General features: G+C 39.2%; 1 protein-coding gene and 1 long non-coding RNA gene across 2 annotated transcripts in view; both read left to right on the top strand.

The window, feature by feature from the left end:
• Window positions 1-2,068: 2,068 nt before the first annotated feature.
• Window positions 2,069-3,100, top strand: LOC128011192 (uncharacterized). The gene is made up of 3 exons (XR_008182504.1): window positions 2,069-2,082; window positions 2,297-2,426; window positions 2,983-3,100. It is a non-coding gene; the product is annotated as an uncharacterized LOC128011192 (long non-coding RNA).
• Window positions 3,101-3,639: 539 nt separating this feature from the next.
• Window positions 3,640-25,106, top strand: part of si:dkey-9l20.3 (uncharacterized) — a 34,375-nt gene continuing 12,908 nt past the window's right edge. The window contains exons 1-29 of the mRNA XM_052594290.1: window positions 3,640-3,650; window positions 3,699-3,825; window positions 3,976-4,105; window positions 4,195-4,322; window positions 4,516-4,782; window positions 4,872-4,967; window positions 5,182-5,311; window positions 5,860-5,987; window positions 6,229-6,495; window positions 6,575-6,670; window positions 6,821-6,950; window positions 7,052-7,179; window positions 10,272-10,538; window positions 10,628-10,723; window positions 10,938-11,067; window positions 11,616-11,743; window positions 12,017-12,283; window positions 15,715-15,810; window positions 15,961-16,090; window positions 17,583-17,710; window positions 17,823-18,089; window positions 18,179-18,274; window positions 18,468-18,597; window positions 19,066-19,193; window positions 19,497-19,769; window positions 19,878-19,973; window positions 20,051-20,132; window positions 24,657-24,758; window positions 24,868-25,052. Coding sequence (XP_052450250.1) covers window positions 3,640-3,650; window positions 3,699-3,825; window positions 3,976-4,105; window positions 4,195-4,322; window positions 4,516-4,782; window positions 4,872-4,967; window positions 5,182-5,311; window positions 5,860-5,987; window positions 6,229-6,495; window positions 6,575-6,670; window positions 6,821-6,950; window positions 7,052-7,179; window positions 10,272-10,538; window positions 10,628-10,723; window positions 10,938-11,067; window positions 11,616-11,743; window positions 12,017-12,283; window positions 15,715-15,810; window positions 15,961-16,090; window positions 17,583-17,710; window positions 17,823-18,089; window positions 18,179-18,274; window positions 18,468-18,597; window positions 19,066-19,193; window positions 19,497-19,769; window positions 19,878-19,973; window positions 20,051-20,132; window positions 24,657-24,758; window positions 24,868-25,052 — 4,239 coding nt within the window. The remainder of the gene's footprint in view (window positions 3,651-3,698; window positions 3,826-3,975; window positions 4,106-4,194; window positions 4,323-4,515; window positions 4,783-4,871; window positions 4,968-5,181; window positions 5,312-5,859; window positions 5,988-6,228; window positions 6,496-6,574; window positions 6,671-6,820; window positions 6,951-7,051; window positions 7,180-10,271; window positions 10,539-10,627; window positions 10,724-10,937; window positions 11,068-11,615; window positions 11,744-12,016; window positions 12,284-15,714; window positions 15,811-15,960; window positions 16,091-17,582; window positions 17,711-17,822; window positions 18,090-18,178; window positions 18,275-18,467; window positions 18,598-19,065; window positions 19,194-19,496; window positions 19,770-19,877; window positions 19,974-20,050; window positions 20,133-24,656; window positions 24,759-24,867; window positions 25,053-25,106) is intronic.

The following is a 25,106-nucleotide window of genomic DNA, read 5'->3' as shown; positions in this document are numbered from 1 at the left end:
TGCCCCTCTGTGGACTGACCTTGACAATCGACGAGGTGGAACTGTCTCCTACAGAGAGGATACAAGCAATGCTGTACTGGCACAAGTCACTGCGGCTGTTAAGCAGTACTTCCCTAACATACCTTTTACTGCTACATCAGCTTTTGTCGCTACCTGGAACAGAGTGCCATTGTATAACGGTGGAGGGGTAAGACAGTGCTCATCAATGTAAACCATACATCCCAAACAATACCCCCCCCCCCCAGCCCCCACCCGGGAGTTTTTTTTTTTTTTTAACTGCTGTCTATTTATGTTGTGAAGGTGGTCACTTTCCAGCTGGTTTTGGCATACAATTTTCAGCGCTCTTTCATTCTGATCAACTATGATAATATTCCTACAACAACACAAAATTGGCTGGTGAGTGGTCTTTAAATATTTTACAATTTAAAAAAAAAATATATATATATATATTAAAACAAAGACATAAATGATTATTCTCCTCATTCAATTTCATCTACTAACATAAAGGTTTGTTCTTGATAATTTGAGAATTCTAAACTCTATGTAACTTCTGTAGGCTGGTTATATCACATTGGACTCAGTCAATTCGTTCACAATTCCAGTGAAAAGCGCCTCAGAACTCTCATCCAGCAGCAATATCAATGTGAATGGTCAATGGTCATTCAATGTTGATGGCTCACCGAAACGTAAGCCAAGATTTCAAAAGTAACATTTCTGAGCTTTAGTTTCATTAGCACAACTAAACAATTCAATGTCACATATACTTTTTTTTCCAAGTGCCTACTAGATTCATAGATTTGGAGCAAGCAAATATATTGACACAAATTGCTGATAACAGAAGCTCTGAAGCCATTCAATTGCAGCAGCCTTTCAAATATTTTGGACGTACATACAATCAGATTTTTGTAAGCATTACAATTTCTTCCTCACCCACTTTTGGTGATTATTTATACAATTTAACGATTTAAAATGATCTTTGAAACCCTAATGAAAAAAATTTATCCTTAAATTTAGGTGAACAACAATGGCTACTTGACGTTTACCGAGCCGCTGTCTGCCTACAACCCCGTTCTGGATACCGCAAGAGATATCGTTGCTCCTCTTTGGACTCGCCTTGACAATCGACGGGGTGGAACTGTCTCCTACAGAGAGGATACAAGCAATGTTGTACTGGCACAAGTCACTGCAGCTGTTAAGCAGTACTTCCCTAACATACCTTTTGCTGCTACATCAGCTTTTGTGGCTACCTGGGACAGAGTGCCATACTATAATGGTGGAGGGGTAAGACTTACTGTGATCTTTGATTATTAGTGATTACTGTTGTCTTTCTCAGAGCATCTATTTACACACTGCCTTGTTGGCAGAGGCTATTTAAACTAACTCCGCACACCAGTGTGTGATTGACCTAATCAACACTACAAAAGATTATCGTCTGACAACACCACCAGTTCTGTATATGATAAACTGCTCATATCAGACCCAAAAGGCAGTTATTTTCAAAATAAGGAAACAAAATGAAAACTTGAAAATAAATAAATGGATAGGGTTAGGGTAGGTGTAACAGAAAAGTAGCTTAAAGTAAAAGAAACTGAAGCTGAGTAATGCCAATAAATCAAAAACAATATATGAACGTAATTTCACAAAGTTAACAATTGTATTTCACATTGCATCTTTTACAGTGTAGAATCTAATATAGCTATTTGCACTTAGTGTAAACAGTATATCTCTAAAAAATACAGCTATTTTCACTCATTGTAAATAGATTTCATTGCAATTAGAATTTAGTCTAAATAGAATACACTGTGATTTGCAAAAAGAGTAAATAGGATCCATTTCTATTCACACTTATGAAGCATATATCATGTTATTTTTAGTAAGTGTAAATACAGTAGCATCAACTTGGCCTGTTTTGCTATTTACACACTTTGTTTTGTTTTGTTTTGTTTGTTTGGAAGGTGTTAAATGCAATCTAATCGTGTTTTGTAGGTTGTCACTTTCCAAGTGGTTTTAGCGTACAATGTTCATCGCTCGTTCATCCTCATCTATTATGGAGATGTTGCAGAAACAGGACAACTTTGGCAGGTCAGTGAAGTTCTGCTTCTAATATATTGTGCAAATGGCAAACAATCATTGCGACATGCATTTTATAAGAAACTGCTCATCAGTGCAAAAGAAGAGATTCTTTCCATCTCTCTCTATTATTCACTTTTTTATGTTAATGTAATTAATTTATGCGTTACTTTCTTTCGTACATTCCTTGCTTATTTATGATTTCATTTTTTCTTTACTCCTACAGGCTGGCTATAATACTGTGGACTCTGCAAGCTCTTTCACAATTCCAGCAGCACGTGTCCCTGAACTCTTATCGAGCAGTAATATCAATGTGAATGCTTCCTGGTCTTTCCATGTTGATGGGTCACCAAACCGTAAGGCCACGAGTTGTATTTTTCTTTAGAACAAGATTCTCATGGGTGAATTCACTAAAGTTTTGTGCCACTGTAGCATGTTGTGCTTTGACACTTAAACCTGAGTCTTATTTTCATTTGAGCTTTACCTGGCACATCGCCTTTGAGTGCACTTTCGGCCTTGTAATAAGCCAGTTCAGGTGCTGGATGGAGTGGGCGAGTCACACTATGCAATCCCACAAATGTCTGCCAAATTGTAGTGGTCTGCTGTATTCTCCAGAACCTTGCACTCAGAAGCAGCTTTCGAGCTGGGCGACTGCCTTGGGCAAATTCTGATCAGCTGTAATTTTGTGGCCATGACAGTCTTGCTCCCTTGCCTCTTTTACATAGTTCATGCAATGAATCGGGTCAGAAAAAAAAAACAAAAAAACAGTGGTTCTCAGCTAAATAAACACTATTGGAGAGTACAATTCAGTCTCAGTGAATTCCCCTTTCCAGATTTTAACAAGGGTAATGATTGTGAGCTCATGTTTCTGGGATAAACTAAAGGATTCCTTGTAACTTGCATTTGTCCTAGTGCCATCTAATTTCCTACCATTTGGAAACGGAGAAATAGTAACCCCCCGTTTGGAGAATGGAAGCTCTGAAGCCATTACATTGCTGCAGCCTTTCAGGTTTTTTGGACGCACACACAACCAGACCTCTGTAAGTATTATTAGTTGATGTTTTTCTTATTTAGATTAAGTCACTTTATCTACTTGCATTGGAAATAACAAGTCTATTCAAAATTTTACAACTAGTAGCTTGACTTTGTTCACACGTCGGCATCTTTGTGGAGGAGTTTTTGTAAATGTGAAATTCAGAGGAATACCAATTTGTAGAATTAGTGAGTAGGAACGGGGCGTAATTCTACCACTTCATTCTCTCACCATACATTTCTCCTCACAACACGCGCAAATGTTTTATCCTTAATTTTAGATCAACAACAACGGCCACCTAACGTTTACTGAGCCGCTGTCTGACTACATTCCCCTTCTGAATTCTGGAAGAGACATCATTGCTCCTCTCTGGACTCAACTTGACAATCGACGTGGTGGAACTATCTCCTGTAGAGAGGATAGAAGCAGTTCTGTTCTGGCACTAGTCACTGCAGCTATTCACCGATACTTCCCTAACATAACGTTTGTCGCTACATCAGCTTTTGTGGCTACCTGGGATAGTGTGCCATACCAAAATGGTGAAGGGGTAAGATCGAATGGATGTTTATCAGTACATGAGTGTTGTCCTGTAAAGGTTTTTCATGCTTTCTGTTGCTGTTTTGAAGGAGGCCACGTTCCAAGTGGTTTTAGTCTCCAACGTCCATCGCTCTTTCATCCTCATCAACTATGGAGACATTGCACAGACAGAACAAAAGTGGCAGGTGAGTGGTGAAAGGTCCTTGTAAACTTTACAAATGAGACAAATGACAAGGCATTTCCCTTGCCTCACATCATACCTTACATATTACTGAAAGGAAGTTATGTCTGGAACAGGTTAAGGACCTAACATCGATTCATTTTTACTTCCACAGGCTGGTTACAGCACGTTGGACTCTGTCCATTCGTTCACAATTCCAGTAACCAGCATCCAAGAACTCTCATCTAGCAGCAATATCAATGTGAATGGTCGCCTCTCTTTCCATGTGGATGGTTCACCGAACTGTAAGCCAATGCAACCAGAATCTCGACCATTTGTGAGCTTGTTTCTTTAGCAGAACCAGAGAGTTCATTCTCACTTATGCTTTTCTTAGTGCCAACAAATTTCCTTGCTTCTGGGGCTGGAGACACAGTGAAGCCCCCTGCTGAGGATGGAAGCTCTGATGTCATTTTCTTGCAGCAGCCTTTCAGATACTTTGGACGCACATACAATCAGATCTTCGTAAGCATTTTAGATTTCCAATTCAGTTACAATTCAGTCTCAGTGAATTCCCCTTCCAACTGTTAACCAGGGCAATGATTGTGAGCTCATGTTTCAGGGATAAACTATTTCCCACACCACTGAAGCTGCATGTTAATGGCGAACCCCTCATTTCTTGGAAATACTTTGCAAGTATTTTGGTTCTAAATTTTAGGTGAACAACAATGGCTACTTGACGTTTACTGAGCCGCTGTCTGCCTACAACCCCGTTCTGGATACCACAAGAGATATCGTTGCTCCTCTTTGGACCCGCCTTGACAATCGACGGGGTGGAACTGTCTCCTACAGAGAGGATACAAGCAATGCTGTACTGGCACAAGTCACTGCGGCCATTAAGCAGTACTTCCCTAACATACCTTTTGCTGCTACATCAGCTTTTGTGGCTACCTGGGACAGTGTGCCGTACCACAACGGTGGAGGGGTAAGACTTACCGTGATCTTTAATTATCAATGATTGTTCTGTCTTGTTGGGTTGGAAGGTGTTGAATGTTGTCTATTGGTGTTTTGAAGGTGGTCACTTTCCAATTGGTTTTAGCGTACAATGTTCATCGCTCGTTCATCCTCATCTATTATGGAGATGTTGCAGAAACAGGACAACTTTGGCAGGTCGGTGAAGTTCTGCTTCTCGTTTATTGTGCAAATGGCAAACAGTCAATGTGAACATGCATTTTACAAGAAACTGCTCATCAATGCAAAAGAAGAGATTCTTTCCCTCTCTCTCTCTTATTCACTTTTTATGTTAATTTAATTAATACATGCGTTACTTTCTTTCGTACATTCCTTGCTTATTAATGATTTCATTTTTTCTTTACTCCTACAGGCTGGCTATAATACTGTGGACTCTGCAAGCTCTTTCACAATTCCAGCAGCACGTGTCCCTGAACTCTTATCGAGCAGTAATATCAATGTGAATGCTTCCTGGTCTTTCCATGTTGATGGGTCACCAAACCGTAAGGCCACGAGTTGTATTTTTCTTTAGAACAAGATTCTCATGGGTGAATTCAATAAAGTTTTGTGCCACTGTAGCATGTTGTGCTTTGACACTTAAACCTGAGTCTTATTTTCATTTGAGCTTTACCTGGCACATCGCCTTTGAGTGCACTTTCGGCCTTGTAATAAGCCAGTTCAGGTGCTGGATGGAGTGGGCGAGTCACACTATGCAATCCCACAAATGTCTGCCAAATTGTAGTGGTCTGCTGTATTCTCCAGAACCTTGCACTCAGAAGCAGCTTTCGAGCTGGGCGACTGCCTTGGGCAAATTCTGATCAGCTGTAATTTTTTGGCCATGACTCTCTAGCTCCCTTGCCTCTTTTACATAGTTCATGCAACGAATCAGGTCTGAAAAAAAAAACAGTGGTTCACAGCAAAATAAACACTATTAGAGTGTATATTTCAGTCTCAGTGAATTCCCCTTTCCAGATTTTAACAAGGGTAATGATTGTGAGCTCATGTTTCTGGGATAAACTAAAGGATTCCTTGTAACTTGCATTTGTCCTAGTGCCATCTAATTTCCTACCATTTGGAAACGGAGAAATAGTAACCCCCCGTTTGGAGAATGGAAGCTCTGAAGCCATTACATTGCTGCAGCCTTTCAGGTTTTTTGGACGCACACTCAACCAGACCTTTGTAAGCATTTTTGAGATGAAGTCACTTTATTTACTTTCATTGGAAATAACAAATCTATTCAAAATGTTACAACTAGTAGATTGACTTTGTTCACACGTCGGCATCTTTGTGGAGGAGTTTTTGTAAATGTGAAATTCAGAGGAATGCCGATTTGTAGAATTAGTGTGTAGGAACGGTGCGTAATTCTCTCACCATACATTTCTCCTCACAACACGCGCAAATGTTTTGCCCTTAATTTTAGGTCAACAACAACGGCCACCTAACGTTTACTGAGCCGCTGTCCGACTACATTCCCCTTCTGAATTCTGGAAGAGACATCATTGCTCCTCTCTGGACTCAACTTGACAATCGACGTGGTGGAACTATCTCCTGTAGAGAGGATAGAAGCAGTTCTGTTCTGGCACTAGTCACTGCAGCTATTGACCGATACTTCCCTAACATAACGTTTGTCGCTACATCCGCTTTTGTGGCTACCTGGGATAGTGTGCCATACCAAAATGGTGAAGGGGTAAGATCGAATGGATGTTTATCAGTACATGAGTGTTGTCCTGTAAAGGTTTTTCATGCTTTCTGTTGCTGTTTTGAAGGAGGCCACGTTCCAAGTGGTTTTAGTCTCCAACGTCCATCGCTCTTTCATCCTCATCAACTATGGAGACATTGCACGGACAGAACAAAAGTGGCAGGTGAGTGGTGAAAGGTCCTTGTAAACTTTACAAATGAGACAAATGACAAGGCATTTCCCTTGCCTCACGTCATACCTTACATATTACTGAAAGGAAGTTATGTCTGGAACAGGTTGAGGACCTAACATCGATTCATTTTTACTTCCACAGGCTGGTTACAGCACGTTGGACTCTGTCCGTTCGTTCACAGTTCCAGTAACCAGCGTCCAAGAACTCTCATCTAGCAGCAATATCAATGTGAATGGTCGCCTCTCTTTCCATGTGGATGGTTCACCGAACTGTAAGCCAATGCAACCAGAATCTCGAGCTTAACCTGGACCATTTGTGAGCTTGTTTCTTTAGCAGAACCAGAGAGTTCATTCTCACTTATGCTTTTCTTAGTGCCAACAAATTTCCTTGCTTCTGGGGCTGGAGACACAGTGAACCCCCCTGCTGAGGATGGAAGCTCTGATGTCATTTTCTTGCAGCAGCCTTTCAGATACTTTGGACGCACATACAATCAGATCTTCGTAAGCATTTTAGATTTCCAATTCAGTTACAATTCAGTCTCAGTGAATTCCCCTTCCAACTGTTAACCAGGGTAATGATTGTGAGCTCATGTTTCTGGGATAAACTATTTTCCAGAACACTGAAGCTGGAATTTATTTGTAAACCCCTAATTTCCTGGAAATTCTCTTTAAAATACTTTGGAATAACTGTGCTCCTAAATTCTAGGTGAACAACAATGGCTACTTAACATTTACTGAGCCGCTGTCTGCCTACAACCCTGTTCTGGATACCGCAAGAGATATAGTTGCTCCTCTTTGGACTCGCCTTGACAATCGACGGGGTGGAACTGTCTCCTACAGAGAGGATACAAGCAATGCTGTACTGGCACAAGTCACTGCGGCCATTAAGCAGTACTTCCCTAACATACCTTTTGCTGCTACATCAGCTTTTGTGGCTACCTGGGACAGTGTGCCATACCATAATGGTGGAGGGGTAAGACTTACCGTGATCTTTAATTATCAATGATTGTTCTGTCTTGTTGGGTTGGAAGGTGTTGAATGCTGTCTATTGGTGTTTTGAAGGTGGTCAGTTTCCAAGTGGTTTTGGCGTACAATGTTCATCGCTCTTTCATCATCATCTATTATGGAGATGTTGCAGAAACAGGACAACCCTGGCAGGTCAGTGAAGTTCTGCCTCATTTTCATTGCACAAATGACAAACAATTAATGCAGACATGCATTTTATAAAAACTGATCATCAGTAAAAAAGAAGAGATTCTTTCCATCTCTGTCTTTTATGTATATTTTAATTAAATATTTAATTCATTGATTATTTTCTTGTTTTCTTTTTTGCTTATATATGACTTCATTTTATCTTGACTCCTACAGGCTGGTTATAATACTGTAGACTCTGCAAGCTCTTTCACAATTCCAGCAGCACGTGTCCCTGATCTCTTATCGAGCAGTAATATCAATGCGAATGCTTGCTGGTCTTTCCATGTTGATGGGTCACCAAACCGTAAGTCCACAAGTTGTATTTTTCTTTAGTACAAGATTCTCACAGGTGAATTCACTTAAGTTTTGTGCCACTGTAGCATGTCGTGCTTCAACACAAAAACCTCAGTCTAATTTTCTTTTGAGCTTTACCCGGCACGTTGCCCTTTGAGTTATTTCCGGCCTTGTAATCTGTCAAATTAGGTGCTGGATGGAGTGGGCGAATAACACTATGCAATCCCACAAAATTCTGACAGATTGTAGTGGTCTGTCATAATTTCCAGAACCTTGCACTCAGAAGCAGCCTTCAAGCTGGACAACTGCCTTGGGCAAATTCTGATCAGCTGTAATTTTGTAGCCATGATACTCTAGCTCATTTGCCTGTTTTGCATAGTTTATGCACTGAATCTGGTCTGAAAAAAAAAAAAAGTGATTCACTGCAAAATAAACAACACTATTAGTGACTACAATTCAGTCTAAGTGAATTCCCCTTTCCAACTATTAACCAGGGTAGTGAAAGTGAGCTCATGTTTTGGGTTAAACTAAAGGATTCTTTGTGATTCGCATTTGTCCTAGTGCCATCTAATTTCCTACCATTTGGAATCGGAGAAATAGTAACCCCCCGTTTGGAGAATGGAAGCTCTGAAGCCATTACATTGCAGCAGCCTTTCAAGTTTTTTGGACGCACACATAACCAGACATTTGTAAGCATTTTTAGTTGCAGTTTTCTTTATTTACATGAAGTTGCTTTATCTACTTGTATTGGAAATGACATGTCTGTTCAAAAGAGTCCAACCAGTAGCTTGACTTTGTTCACACATTGACATCTTTGTGGATGAGTTTTTGTAAATGTGAAATTCAGAGGAATGCTGATTTGTAGAATTAGTGAGTAGGAATTGTCTCATTCTACCCCTTCATTCTCTCAACATAAATTTCTCCTCACAACACACGCAAATGTTTTGTCCTTAATATTAGGTCAACAACAATGGCCATCTAACTTTTATTGAGCCGCTGTCCTACTACATTCCCCTTCTGAATTCTGGAAGAGACATCATTGCTCCTCTCTGGACTCAACTTGACAATCGACGTGGTGGAACTATCTCCTGTAGAGAGGATAGAAGCAGTTCTGTTCTGGCACTAGTCACTGAAGCTATTGACCGATACTTCCCTAACATAACGTTTGTCGCTACATCAGCTTTTGTGGCTACCTGGGATAGTGTGCCATACAAAAATGGTCAAGGGGTAAGATCAAATGGATTTTTATCAGTACATTATTGTTGTCCTGTAAAGGTTTTTCATGCTTTCTGTTGCTGCTTTGAAGGAGGTCACATTCCAAGTGGTTTTAGTCTCCAACGTCCATCGCTCTTTCATCCTCATCAACTATGGAGACATTGCACGGACAGAACAAAAGTGGCAGGTGAGTGGTGACAGGTCCTTGTAAACTTTACAAATGAGACAAATGACAAGGAATTTCCCTTGCCTCATGTCATACCTTACATGCTACTGAAAGGCAGTTATGTCTGGAACAGGTTGAGAACCTAACATCGATTCATTTTAACTTCTGCAGGCTGGTTACAGCACGTTGGACTCTGTCCATTCATTCACAATTCCAGTAACCAGCGTCCAAGAACTCTCATCTAGCAGCAATATCAATGTGAATGGTCGCGTCTCTTTCCATGTGGATGGTTCACCAAATTGTAAGCCAATGCAACCAGAATATCAAGCTTAACCTGGACCATTTGTGAGCTTGTTTCTTTAGCAGAACCAGAGAGTTCATTCCTACTTATCCTTTTCTTAGTGCCAACAAATTTCCTCGCTTCTGGGGCTGGAGACACAGTGAACCCCCCTGCTGAGGATGGAAGCTCTGATGTAATTTTCTTGCAGCAGCCTTTCAGATACTTTGGACGCACATACAATCAGATCTTCGTAAGCATTTTATATTTCCAATTCAGTTACAATTCAGTCTTAGTGAACTCCCCTTTCCAACTGTTAACCAGGATAATGATTGTGAGCTCATGTTTCTGGGATAAACTGTTTACCACACCACTGAAGCTGCATGTTATTTGCAAACCCTTCATTTCTTGGAAATACTTTGGAATAACTCTGGTTCTAAATTTTAGGTCAACAACAATGGCTACTTGACGTTTACCGAACCGCTGTCTGCCTACAACCCCGTTCTGGATACCGCAAGAGATATCGTTGCTCCTCTTTGGACTCGCCTTGACAATCGACGGGGTGGAACTGTCTCCTACAGAGAGGATACAAGCAATGTTGTACTGGCACAAGTCACTGCGGCCATTAAGCAGTACTTCCCTAACATACCTTTTGCTGCTACATCAGCTTTTGTGGCTACCTGGGACAGTGTGCCGTACCACAACGGTGGAGGGGTAAGACTTACCGTGATCTTTAATTATCAGTGATTGTTCTGTCTTGTTGGGTTGGAAGGTGTTGAATGCTGTCTATTGGTGTTTTGAAGGTGGTCACTTTCCAAGTGGTTTTAGCGTACAATGTTCATCGCTCTTTCATCCTCATTTATTATGGAGATGTTGCAGAAACAGGACAACTTTGGCAGGTCAGTGAAGTTCTGCTTCTTGTTTATTGTGCAAATGGCAAATAGTCAATATGAACATGCATTTTATAAGAAACTGCTCATCAATGCAAAAGAAGAGATTCTTTCCTTCTCTCTCTCTTATTCACTTTTTATGTTAATTTAATTAATTCATTGGTTACTTTCTTTCGTACATTCCTTGCTTAGTTATGATTTCATTTTTTCTTTACTCCTACAGGCTGGCTATAATACTGTGGACTCTGCAAGCTCTTTCACAATTCCAGCAGCACGTGTCCCTGAGCTCTTATCGAGGAGTAATATCAATGTGAATGCTTCCTGGTCTTTCCATGTTGATGGGTCACCAAACCGTAAGGCCACAAGTTGTATTTTTCTTTAAAAACAAGATTCTCATGGGTTAATTCGCTAAAGTTTTGTTTAACTGTTAGCACATCCTCCTTTAACTTAAAAAACCTCAGTCTTATTTTCATTTGAGCTTTACCTGGCACATCGCCTTTGAGTGCATTTTCGGCCTTGTAATAAGCCAATTCAGGTGCTAGATGGAGTGGGTGAGTCACACTATGCAATCCCACAAATGTCTGCCAGATTGTAGTGGTCTACTGTATTCTCCAGAACCTTGCACTCAGAAGCAGCTTTCGAGCTGGGCGACTGCCTTGGGCAAATTCTGATCAGCTGTAATTTTGTGGCCATGACTCTCTAGCTCCCTTGCCTCTTTTACATAGTTCATGCAACGAATCAGGTCTGAAAAAAACTGTGGTTCACAGCAAAATAAACACTATTAGAGTATATATTTCAGTCTCAGTGAATTCCCCTTTCCAGCTGTTAACAAGGGTAATGATTGTGAGCTCATGTTTCTGGGATAAACTAAAGGATTCCTTGTAACTTGCATTTGTCCTAGTGCCATCTAATTTCCTACCATTTGGAAACGGAGAAATAGTAACCCCCCGTTTGGAGAATGGAAGCTCTGAAGCCATTACATTGCTGCAGCCTTTCAGGTTTTTTGGACGCACACTCAACCAGACCTTTGTAAGCATTTTTTGTTGTTGTTTTCCTTATTTAGATGAAGTCACTTTATCTACTTGGATTGGAAATAACAAGTCTATTCAAAATTTTACAACTAGTAGCTTGACTTTGTTCACACTTCGGCATCTTTGTCGAGGAGTTTTTGTAAATGTGAAATTCAGAGGAATGCCGATTTGTAGAAATAGTGAGTTGGAACGGTGCGCAATTCTACCACTTCATTCTCTCACCATACATTTCTCCTCACAACACGTGCAAATGTTTTGTCCTTAATTTTAGGTCAACAACAATGGCCATCTAACGTTTACTGAGCCGCTGTCCGACTACATTCCCCTTCTGAATTCTGGAAGAGACATCATTGCTCCTCTCTGGACTCAACTTGACAATCGACGTGGTGGAACTATCTCCTGTAGAAAGGATAGAAGCAGTTCTGTTCTGGCACTAGTCACTGCAGCTATTGACCAATACTTCCCTAACATAACGTTTGTTGCTACATCAGCTTTTGTGGCTACCTGGGATAGTGTGCCATACCAAAATGGTGAAGGGGTAAGATCGAATGGATGTTTATCAGTACATGAGTGTTGTCCTGTAAAGGTTTTTCATGCTTTCTGTTGCTGTTTTGAAGGAGGCCACATTCCAAGTGGTTTTAGTCTCCAACGTCCATCGCTCTTTCATCCTCATCAACTATGGAGACATTGCACAGACAGAACAAAAGTGGCAGGTGAGTGGTGATAGGTCCTTCTAAACTTTACAAATGAGACAAATGACAAGGCATTTCCCTTGCCTCAGGTCATAACTTACATATTACTGAAAGGAAGTTATGTCTGGAACAGGTTGAGGACCTAACATCGATTCATTTTTACTTCCACAGGCTGGTTACAGCACGTTGGACTCTGTCCGTTCGTTCACAGTTCCAGTAACCAGCGCCCAGGAACTCTCATCTAGCAGCAATATCAATGTGAATGGTCGCCTCTCTTTCCAAGTGGATGGTTCACCGAACTGTAAGCCAATGCAACCAGAATCTCGAGCTTAACCCTCTGAAGTCGATTAACACGTATTTGAAAACAATGCGATGTACGTTTATTACGTCTCCCTTCATTATCTGACTGAAAGGCTCATTATGCAGCTCATTATGCAGGCCTTTTTCTTCTCAGGTGTATATCGCAATGATTTTCATGATGGTTGACGCCTACTCGCATATGACTTTTACCAACAGAAAGCGTCTAAGAAAATTTAAATCAATATATTGTATTCTGTAATTGAGTAAACAAGATGATTTTCAAATAATTTTCGAAAGAAAAATTTTAGGCTACAAGCTCCAGTTCTCAGAAGTCAGGGGAATCAATGTTCTGTATGTGTTTTATTGACTTGTTCAAGTGATTTAACATTTTTAGTTCCTTCACTTACCACGCATAACATTTTCTTTCTCAAAAACACAATCATGTACATACATGCTGCTCACATATTATTATATCCCAGTTTGTGCTGATTCCAGTGAAACTAGACTTTAGCCATTTAGATGTGAATAAGAAACTGAAAAAAGCACAAAAGCCCCGAAAAATACCCTTAGAGGGTTATCCTGGACCATTTTTGAGCTTGTTTCTTTAGCAGAACCAGAGAGTTCCTTCTCACTCATCCTTTTCTTAGTGCCAACAAATTTCCTCGCTTCTGGGGCTGGAGACACAGTGAACCCCCCTGCTGAGGATGGAAGCTCTGATGTCATTTTCTTGCAACAGCCTTTCAGATACTTTGGACGAACATACAATCAGATCTTCGTAAGCATTTCATATTTTCCACAACACTGAAGCTGGAATTTATTTGTAAACCACTAATTTTGTGGAAATTCTCTTTAAAATACTATGGAATAACTGTGGTCCTAAATTCTAGGTGAACAACAATGGCTACTTAACATTTACTGAGCCGCTGTCTGCCTACAACCCCGTTCTGGATACCGCAAGAGACATTGTTGCTCCTCTTTGGACTCGCCTTGACAATCGACGAGGTGGAACTGTCTCCTACAGAGAGGATAGAAGCAATGTTGTACTGGCACAAGTCACTGCAGCTGTTAAGAAATACTTTCCTAACATACCTTTTGCTGCTACATCAGCTTTTGTGGCTACCTGGGACAGAGTGCCGTACCATAACGGTGGAGGGGTAAGACTTACCGTAATCTTTCATTATCAGTGATTGTTATGTCTTGCTGGTTTGGAAGGTGTTTAATGCTGTCTATTGTTGTTTTGAAGGTGGTCACTTTCCAAGTGGTTTTAGCGTACAATGTTCATCGCTCGTTCATCCTCATCTATTATGGAGATGTTGCAGAAACAGGACAACTTTGGCAGGTCAGTGAAGTTCTGCCTCATTTTCATTGTGCAAATGACAAACAATTAATGCAAACTTGCATTTTATTAAAACTGATCATCAGTGAAAAAGAAGAGATTCTTTCCATTTCTCCCTTTTATAATTTTTTTTATTAAATATTTAATGCATTGATTATTTTCTTGTTTTCTCTTTTGCTTATGTATGACTTCGTTTTATTTTGACTCCTACAGGCTGGTTATAATACTGTGGACTCTGCAAGCTCTTTCACAATTCCAGCAGCACGTGTCCCTGATCTCTTATCGAGCAGTAATATCAATGCGAATGCTTGCTGGTCTTTCCATGTTGATGGGTCTCCAAACCGTAAGTCCACGAGTTGTATTTTTCTTTAGTACAAGATTCTCACAGGTGAATTCACTTAAGTTTTGTGCCACTGTAGCATGTCGTGCTTGAACACAAAAACCTCAGTCTAATTTTCATTTGAGCTTTACCTGGCACGTTGCCCTTTGAGTTATTTTCGGCCTTGCAATATGTCAAATCAGGTGCTGGATGCAGTGGGCGAATAACACTATGCAATCCCACAAAATTCTGCCAGATTTTAGTGGTCTGTCATAATTTCCAGAACCTTGCACTCAGAAGCAGCCTTTGAGCTGGACAACTGACTTGGGCAAATTCTGATCAGCTGTAATTTTGTGGCCATGATACTCTAGCTCGTTTGCCTGTTTTGCATAGTTTATGCAATGAATCTGGTCTGAAAAAAAAAAACAGTGGTTCACGGCAAAATAAACAACACTATTAGTAACTACAATTCAGTCTTAGTGAATTACCTTTTCCAACTATTAACCAGGGGTGGGGAAAGTGAGCTCATGTTTTGGGTTAAACTAAAGGATTCTTTGTGATTTGCATTTGTCCTAGTGCCATCTAATTTCCTACCATTTGGAATCGGAGAAATAGTAACCCCCCGTTTGGAGAATGGAAGCTCTGAAGCCATTACATTGCTGCAGCCTTTCAAGTTTTTTGGACGCACACATAACCAGACATTTGTAAGCATTTTTAGTTGCAGTTTTCCTTATTTAGATGAAGTTGCTTTATCTACTTGGATTTGAAATGACATGTCTGTTCAAAAGAGTACAACTAGTAGCTTGAATTTGTTCACACGTCGACATCTTTGTAATGAGTTTTTGTAAATGTGAAATTCAGAGAAATGCTGATTTGTAGAATTAGTGAGTAGGAAATGTGCCTCATTCTACCTCTTCATTCTCTCACCATAAATTTCACCTGACAACACACGCAAATGTTTTGTCCTTAATTGTAGGTCAACAACAACGGCCATCTAACGTTTACTGAGCCACTGTCTTACTACATTCCCCTTCTGAATTCTGGAAGAGACATCATTGCTCCTCTCTGGACTCAACTTGACAATCGACGTGGTGGAACTATCTCCTGTAGACAGGATAGAAGCAGTTCTGTTCTGGCACTAGTCACTGCAGCTATTGACCGATACTTCCCTAACATAACGTTTGTCGCTACATCAGCTTTTGTGGCTACCTGGGATAGTGTGCCATACCAAAATGGTGAAGGGGTAAGATCGAATGGATGTTTATCAGTACATGAGTGTTGTCCTGTAAAGGTTTTTCATGCTTTCTGTTGCTGTTTTGAAGGAGGCCACGTTCCAAGTGGTTTTAGTCTCCAACGTCCATCGCTCTTTCATCCTCATCAACTATGGAGATATTGCAGAGACAGAACAAAAGTGGCAGGTGAGTGGTGACAGGTCCTTGTAAACTTGACAAATGAGACAAATGACAAGGCATTTCCCTTGCCTCACGTCATACCTTACATATTACTGAAAGGAAGTTATGTCTGGAACAGATTGAGGACCTAACATCAATTCATTTTTACTTCCACAGGCTGGTTACAGCACGTTGGACTCTGTCCATTCGTTCACAATTCCAGTAACCAGCGTCCAAGAACTCTCATCCAGCAGCAATATCAAAGTGAATGGTCGCCTCTCTTTCCAAGTGGATGGTTCACCGAACTGTAAGCCAATGCAAACAGAATTTCGTGCTTAACCTTCTGAAGTCAATTAACGCATATTTGTAAACAATGCGATGTCCGTTTTGCACGTCTCCCTTCATTATCTGGCTGAAAGGCTCATTATGCAGGCCTTTGCTTCTCAGGTGTAAATCACAATGATTTTCAGGATAGTTGACGCCTACTCGCATACAGTGTTTGGAATAACGCAGATTAAAAGAACAGCGTTAGGTAACAACGTTATTTTTTCAGTAACGGTGTAATCTAACTAATTACTTTTCCCGTCATTATAACGCCGTTAACATTACTGGACGTTAAATCTGGTGCGTTACTTTGCATTGATTTAATAAACTATGTAATCCGAACGCACCCCTGGCTCACACAGCGAGTGAGGAGGTGGGTTAATAACGAGATAAGTGATTATGATTGGCTAAGGCAGTCATGTGTTTCATGGTAGCCAATCAGAGCCAATGATTGTGTCAAAAACACATGCACGCACGCCCGTGAGAGCAGCACCAGCAGCAGAGATGGCAAGTCAGGAGTAATCCGATGAAAAATTGGCATTTTCAAGGTGGAGATATAAGCACTACTTCATATTCATTTTGGTCAAAGGCAAGAACGTGCATGTAATGTGTACATGTAATATGTGACACACGCTTCTACAAAGCTAGTGGCCGAAAACACTTTTCTTACAAAGATAATACTTGGAAGTGCCGGATAAAACTCTTGCTGTCTGTTGACGTGCAATAAATATTGAAAGTTATGAAAGAACACCTCTCTGTTCTACTCCTTTTAACTGACTTGTGAAAACTGCTCCAAACATTTTTATTATTTTTGAAATATAGCAACTTTGTTTTTTTGTTTTTTAACTGCAACGCAAATAATTACTTTCCCTGGTAACAAGTTACTTTTATTAGAGTAATTCAATTACTAACTCAGTTACATTTTGGAACAAGTAGTGAGTTACTATAACTAATTACTTTTTTAAAGGAACGTTCCCAACAGTGCTCGCATATGACTTTTACCAACAAAAAGTGTCTTAGAAAATGTAAATCAATATATTGTTTTCTGTAAGTGAGTAAACAAGATGATTTTCACATAATTTCGAAACAAAAATTCTACGCTACAAGATCCAGTTCTCAAAAGTCAGGGGAACCAATGTTCTGTGTGTGTTTTATTGCCTTACTCAAGTGATTTAACATTTTTATTTTTTTCACTAACCACACATAACATTTTTTTTTTTTTCTCAAAAACACAATCATGTACATACATGCTGCTCACATATTATTATAGCCCAGTTTGTGCTGAGTACAGTGAGACAAGACTTTAGCCATTTAGATGTCTATAAGAAACTGAAAAAAGCACAAATGTCAGGGCATGACAAAATTTCTCCAGGCCCCAAAAATACCATTAGACTCCAGAGGGTTAACCTGGACCATTTGTGAGCTTGTTTCTTTAGCAGAACCAGAGAGTTCATCCTCACTTATCCTTTTCTTAGTGCCAACACATTTCCTCGCTTCTGGGGCTGGAGACACAGTGAACCCCCCTGCTGAGGATGGAAGCTCTGATGTCATTTTCTTGCAGCAGCCTTTCAGATACTTTGGACGTACATACAATCAGATCTTCGTAAGCATTTCAGATTTTCCACACTACTGAAGCTGCAAGTTATTTGCAAACCCCTAATTTCGTGGAAATTATCTTTAAAATACTTTGGACTAACTGTGGTCCTAAATTTTAGGTGAACAACAACGGCTACCTAACGTTTACTGAGCCTATGTCTGCCTACAATCCCATTCTGGATAACGCAAGAGACATCGTTGCTCCACTTTGGACTCGCCTTGACAATCGACGGGGTGGAACTGTCTCCTACAGAGAGGATACAAGCAATGTTGTACTGGCACAAGTCACTGCGGCCATTAAGCAGTACTTCCCTAACATACCTTTTGCTGCTACATCAGCTTTTGTGGCTACCTGGGACAGAGTGCCGTACCATAATGGTGGAGGGGTAAGACTTACAATAATCTTTGATTATCAGTGATTTTTCTGTCTTGTTGGTTTGGAAGGTGTTGAATGCTGTCTATTGGTGTTTTGAAGGTGGTCACTTTCCAAGTGGTTTTAGTGTACAATGTTCATCGCTCTTTCATCCTCATCTATTATGGAGATGTTGCAGAAACAGGACAACCTTGGCAGGTCAGTGAATTTGTGCTTCACGTTCATTGCGCCAATGCTAACATTTTATAAGAAACTGCTCATCAACCCAAAGAAAGAGATTTTTTCCCCCTCTTATCTTTTATTCAGATTTTTTATTTCATTAATTCATTGAGTATTTTCTTTCTTTCTTTCCTTGTTTATTTATGACTTTATTTTATCTTTACTCTTACAGGCTGGCTATAATACTGTGGACTCTGCAAGCTCTTTCACAATTCCAGCAGCACGTGTCCCTGATCTCTTATCGAGCAGTAATATCAATGTGAATGCTTGCTGGTCTTTCCATGTTGATGGGTCACCAAACTGTAAGTCCATGATTTGTATTTTTCTTTAGTACAAGATTCTCACAGGTTAATTCACTGAAGTTTTGTGCCACTGTAGCATGTAGTGCTTCAACACAAAAACCTCAGTCTTATTTTCATTTGAGCTTTACTTGGCACGTTGCCCTTTGAGTTTACTTTCGGCCTTGTAATATTCTCCAGAACCTTGCACTCAGAAGCAGCCTTCGAGCTGGGCGACTGCCTTGGGCAAATTCTGATCAGCTGTAATTTTGTGGCCATGATACTCTAGCTCATTTTCCTGTTTTGCATAGTTTATGCAATGAATCGGGTCAGAAAAAAAAAAAACTGTGGTTCATGGCAAAATAAATACCATTAGAGAGCATAATTCAGTCTTAGTGAATTCCCCTTTCCAACTATTAACCAGGGTAGTGATTGTGAGCTCATGTTTCTGTGATAAACTAAAGGATTCTTTGTGACTTGCATTTGTCCTAGTGCCATCTAATTTCCTACCATTTGGAAACGGAGAAATAGTAACCCCTCGTTTGGAGAATGGAAGCTCTGAAGCCATCACATTGCTGCAGCCTTTCAAGTTTTTTGGACGCACACACAACCAGACCTTTGTAAGCATTTTTAGTTGTTGTTCTCCTAATTTATATGAAGTTGCATTATCTACTTGCATTGGAAATAACAAGTCTGTTCAAAAAACAGAGTAGTTTGAGTAATCTGATCAAAACTAGTAGCTTGACTTTGTTCACACGTCAATATCTTTTTTCTCGTCCATACAAGTTTTTGTGAATGTCAAATTCAGAGGAATGCTGATTTGTAGAATTAGTGAGTAGGAACGGTGCCTAATTCTACCACTTCATTTTCTCACCATACAATTCTCCTCACAACACGCGCAAATGTCTTGTTCTAAATTTTAGGTCAACAACAATGGCCATCTAACGTTTACTGAGCCGCTGTCCGACTACATTCCCCTTCTGAATTCTGGAAGAGACATTGTTGCTCCTCTCTGGACTCATCTTGACAATCTTCATGGTGGAACTATCTCCTATAGAGAGGACACAAATAGTTCTGTACTGATAGTAGTCACTGCAGCTGTTAATCAATACTTCCCTAACCTTGCCCTTCCATTCATCGCTACATCAGTGTTTGTAGCTACCTGGGATAATGTGCCGTACTTCTCTGGTGAAGGGGTAAGTCCTAATGATTGTTTGCTCTCTATAAGTATTGATTATCCATTGCTGTGTTTGTTTGTTTGTTTGTTTTTAAGTTTCTGAATGCTGTATATCTGTGTATTAAAGGTAGTTACTTTTCAAGTGGTCTTAATCTCCAATGTTGATCACTCCTTCATCCTGTTTAACTACGGAAACATCGCAGAAACCAGACAACGATGGCTCGTAAGAATCAAAGTGTTGTTGGCATTAAAAAGAGATTCAAGTTGCAAACTTCCAGTTTACATGTCTTTTGTTTGCAGGCTCTCTATGACACAGTGGACTTTGCAAACTCTAACAGCAATGTCAACGTTAAAGGTCGCTGGGTTTTTCATGTTTATGATGGTAATGTAATATCTTTTCACCTTTTTTAAATAATGTTTCAGCATTCCCTGTATGGTCATTGAAGAGTACTTTTTTTAAATTTTTCAGTTAATTTTTACACCTGTGGACTGATACGTATAGAATTATGGACATGGAGAACAATTGGATGTATTGTTTTTCGATTAGATAAATATGATAGCGAAATTCCCAGTCTGAGATGTTGTTTTTAAAATTGTGGTCTGCCAAACAGAGATAAAATATCATATCTTAATCATAATTGTGGAGCCATACTTGTAAATATCACCAGGAGGTTTATATCATAATGATAACAGAGTAGATATATTCAAAACAACAACTGGAATGATAGGTCAATATTTGCCAATTTCTAACATCGATTTCTCGTGCATACACTCTGATCCAGAACCTCTCTATGCCCAAGATTAGATCATTTATTTCTACCACTGTAAATGTTCAAATAACAATTAAATATCTGAATATTGCAAGTTTATTCTATAAAACCAGACCTGATTTATATATTGAAATGTACAGTATACTTTTGAAACATTATATGAAACATTAAAACAAAAGTAATAAATGCAACATACCGTAAAACTACAATATGAAATGGTACAATATCGTAAAAAAAGAAAAGAAACTTAATTACTGTTTTAATTAATCAAAATATTTACAGTTAGACGCTGAATTTAGACAAAAATGAAAACAAACTAAAATACATTCTCAGAAATGTCAAAATGCATGACATTCCATCAAGCACAGATAGAATATAATTTATCTGTTTTGTTATGTTTCCATCCCACAGTAAATTTTGCTTATAGATAATAAACAAAGTAAACATGAGGAAAACTTTTAAAAGCAACTGTGGTGAAACAGATTTCAGGAGAGAAATAAAGATTAAAGGTATATACCTGTTAGCCAGCACCCCCCATTATGGGACTTTTATCCACCAGATTTGATAATGCTCACAAATATTAAAAGTTATAGACACTGAAGTGCCTTGACTTTTTTTTTTTTGCCACACTTAAATATTTTTTTATTTGATGTAAAATTACATGAAATGTTTCCTGGAGCAATCTAGAAAAGTAATGGGTTGAAAGCCACATGTCTCGTGAGTTTCTATTTCAAATCTGAATAAGATATCATGAAAAATGAGACTCCTGCAAATATTTTTATGAGACTATGTCTACACACCAACCCCCCAAATATAAGAAAATACTAATACTAATATTCATAATAGTATTGAAGGCTTCTACAAACTATTTAGTCAGTAAACATACCACTGCATAGTTTTTTTTTTTTTTTTTTCAATTATAAAACACTAGACAGAAACTTAGACATCATATAAGTGATTTATTTGAGCACTACAAAAATACAATAAGAATAATTTGAGTAAGAAAAATAAGAATAGTATGAAAAAAAAATGTAACTTTGTTTGACAATTACACAAAATCCTGAGATTGCTAGATATGCACAATGAATTATGATGCAAATAAGTGCTGATGTGCTGATGGCCACTTATACAGATGGTAATAACACAAATGTGCCATAAAGGAAATAATCCACTCTCTCTATTCATGTAGACGCGTTCACTTTGATAGCCATGATCATACAGTAATAACGAGCTGATTTGGGCTGATTTGCACTCAAACAGATGGTAATCATGCAGATACTAGGGCTGCACGTTCTCAAGTTTTTCATTAACCGTTAACCGAGACCCTTAACGGTTAATACTCGGTTAACCATAGTGTGCCATAGTAACCATAACCATAGTAATTTCCGGACATTGGCCGAAAAAAAAAAAGGAATGTCCGACAAAATTTAATCTCTCCGGTCAAATTGTCCTATTAACACTGCCTAATAATGCCGCCCATTAACACAATCTGAATTTGAGAATAAGCCTAAAATGTATAAGGCAAAAGGTAACAAGCAGACTCCGCGGCCGCCTCGCTAAGGCTATGACTATGACTATGTTTGACACGTACAATATTTGAAAATCGATAATTATTTACTTATTTATTTAAATTACATTTATATCTGAATTTATGTCAACCTATAGACTTTCAAATATAAAAAAAGTCATGAATTAATATGTATTTTTGTACAAAATGACATATAAACATATTTTCCTATTATACTTTGCCTGGAAACGCTTCCAACAAGGCGTCGGTTCTATTTCTAGCATGCACGCGTCGAGCCGCGCCTGAGCCGCGCGTCTCACGGAGGCAGTCGGCAAGCTCTAACCTGTTAACATGGGAACCGAATTAAAAACAGACACGCCACGCAGCTGAGATGCTTTCGCCACGCATCCAGTGTGTCCTGACTGGCCTAATGATGCCCGGGTGTTGGCTGTTGAGATTACAACAACGAGGTTGTACTTGAAGTATATCTTAGCACTGTTTTGCAATACTTGCATTTTGCCCCGTCACTCGTATTAGCCCGCTTCATATTAGAAAAATGAATTCTTCTTGTGGACATTACAAATGTCTGGGAGCGCTCTGGCGGTCTCTGGTGGTGCTAAAAATGTATTACAACTAAATTCAATGCACGCCATTGACGTCACTTAACCGAGCAAAATGTTTCACTCGGTTACACAATTTTTAACGGTTAATCGGTTAACCGGTTAACCATGGACACCCCTAGCAGATACATTCACATTCAACATAAAACACACTCTCACATATATAACAACTGTTGAAAAATAAAAGAAACAAAGAAAAAGGCGATCGCTGTAAGTTCCGCCTCCATCAGCTGACAGGTGCGTCAGAGCACGTCACGAGAGCTCCAAAATTCAAATATACTATCTTTCGCCTATCTTTTATTCATTCTTTTTTTCTGGTGGATCGTCTCATTCTGTTTGTGACACTGTACGCTGCAAAACCATGCCGTGTTTTTACTACCAAGAAGCAGTTTCCGACCGTGAGTTATTCCATAACGGACGCAAACAGTTCTGTCGCTGAAGAACTGAAACGTAAACAAAGGAATTATGATCCATATTACAACATTATTGCTTCATTGGACCAAATCTGCTCCATGAGATGTCGTTCAGTGGACCCTTAATTTATAACTAAACCGGGATTTACAGCTATGGATGGGTTTATAACCTTTTATTATGACGGATCTGGTATGTACCGCGTTTCTAATGTTCATGTTTTGATGTGTCTTTATTAGCTTTCCCTTGAAAAACAGCGATCTGTCGTTTATGCTTGAGGCTTAGATCTTTATAATGAAACATAGTTTGTCAAGATTAAATTTGTCCCGTTTTATTTAATCTATTCATAAACACTGACACGTGCGAGTTGAAGGGCGTTCAGGACGAGGGCGTTGGGGTGCTGGCTAAGAGGTTTAATCAACACAATATTAATATGATGTTCAATTGTGACCGCCACCGAGGAGTAAGGGTTAGAAATTCAATTAACCCAGGATGTCTTTCCCAAAAGCATCATTAGCCAACTATGGATGCATGTTCTACTGCACTTTTTTGGTAAAATAAAGGAACTAAACCAGATGAAAAAATTACTAAATGTAAAAAATAAAATCTATAGAAAAGAAATATACTCCAAATTAAAATGACTTAGGAAACACAGACATCATAGACAGTTGTCACATGGATTTGGTCTTTCTCAAATGCTTTTGATGGTGAAGTTAAATCTATTTTTGTAGATCATATCTTCTGTTGCAGGATTCCAGAAAGGGATCATAGCTTCTGTTATAGGAGATTCACACAAACATCTTTTAGGATTATTAAGTATTTGCAAAAGGAATATTTGGAAATCTAAAAAGTTATATCTCTTACTAGAAACTAAAGCTTGCACAGCATGTCATGCACCTTCTTTTTGCAGCATGTCTCATGTCTTTCCCATATTAGTTTTCTGTTGGAGATCTTGATGAAAAAGAGAAAGGACTGTTAAAACTGTTATGTTGGTTTTCTCGCTGTCATGATCGCTGATATTAGGTGTGCCAAACGATGCATTTGGGGGACAGAGTTTAGTTTTGACCCTGCTCCCAAACATCCCTGTAATAGAAAGTGATCAGGAAAACCTCGATTAGCTTGACATGCTTAATTAGAATTGGAGAAAAGGTTTGCAGGAAGGTCATCCAGGGACAGGGTTTGATAAAAAAAAAAAAAAAAAAAAAAACATGCTTTTATAGCCATGGCTTATGGCATACATGTGCTAGCAAACAGTATCTTACAGAGAATCAACATTACATGAGAGGTATTTTAAGTATGTATTTCATTCGTGGCTACTATGTATTCCATTCGTGGCTCCATACATTAAGTGGCTCCATACACACGCATTCTGGTGGAGAGAACACGTCAAGGGGTATTAATACATTATTTTATGTTTGTTTTATCTACATTGCAAAAATGTTATAACGATGATTGTTTGGCATGTTTAAAGCGCTAGCATCAAAACATTGTGGGGGGTTGATCCATGGATTTTCACTAGGATTTGATAGCACACCACATCATGTCTTGTTTTACCTCATCTAATATGATATTTTGACTTTCCCTCTCTTTTCATGTAGTTTGTGATACCTTAGGCTGCACTGGACAAGAAGTTTGCAGTTTTAGAGATGCCTATGGCTGTAGTTGCTTGGAAGGACAAAAACATAATCCTGAAACATTTGGTAGGTGTTACAATATTGTCTGTTGCAGATGCTCTGCACAGCAAAATAACTTAAATCGACTGTTACTCCAAATGGTACTGATAATTCACTGATTCTTTGTTATTTTCAGATGCAAAGCAGTTTTGTGACAGCAGCACTAGCTCCTTATCTCTTTCACGCTGCCAACTCTTTGAATCTGGTTTTCCTCCTGAGATCCTGCATCTAAATGACCCCAGTTGCAAAGGAATTTCAGAAAATGGCAGAGTTCTATTTCATTTTGACAATGATGGCCACGTCTGTGGTACTACTTTAATGGTAATGCATGGTTCATTAAGGTTTCCTCACCAATGTCACTTCTGATTTTTTATT

This window comes from Carassius gibelio, chromosome B23 (assembly GCF_023724105.1).
Source record: "Carassius gibelio isolate Cgi1373 ecotype wild population from Czech Republic chromosome B23, carGib1.2-hapl.c, whole genome shotgun sequence".
NCBI classification, from domain to species: Eukaryota; Metazoa; Chordata; class Actinopteri; order Cypriniformes; family Cyprinidae; genus Carassius; species Carassius gibelio.
The sequence above is the reverse complement of the archived record's forward strand: the minus strand, read 5'-3'. Positions and strand labels throughout refer to the sequence as shown.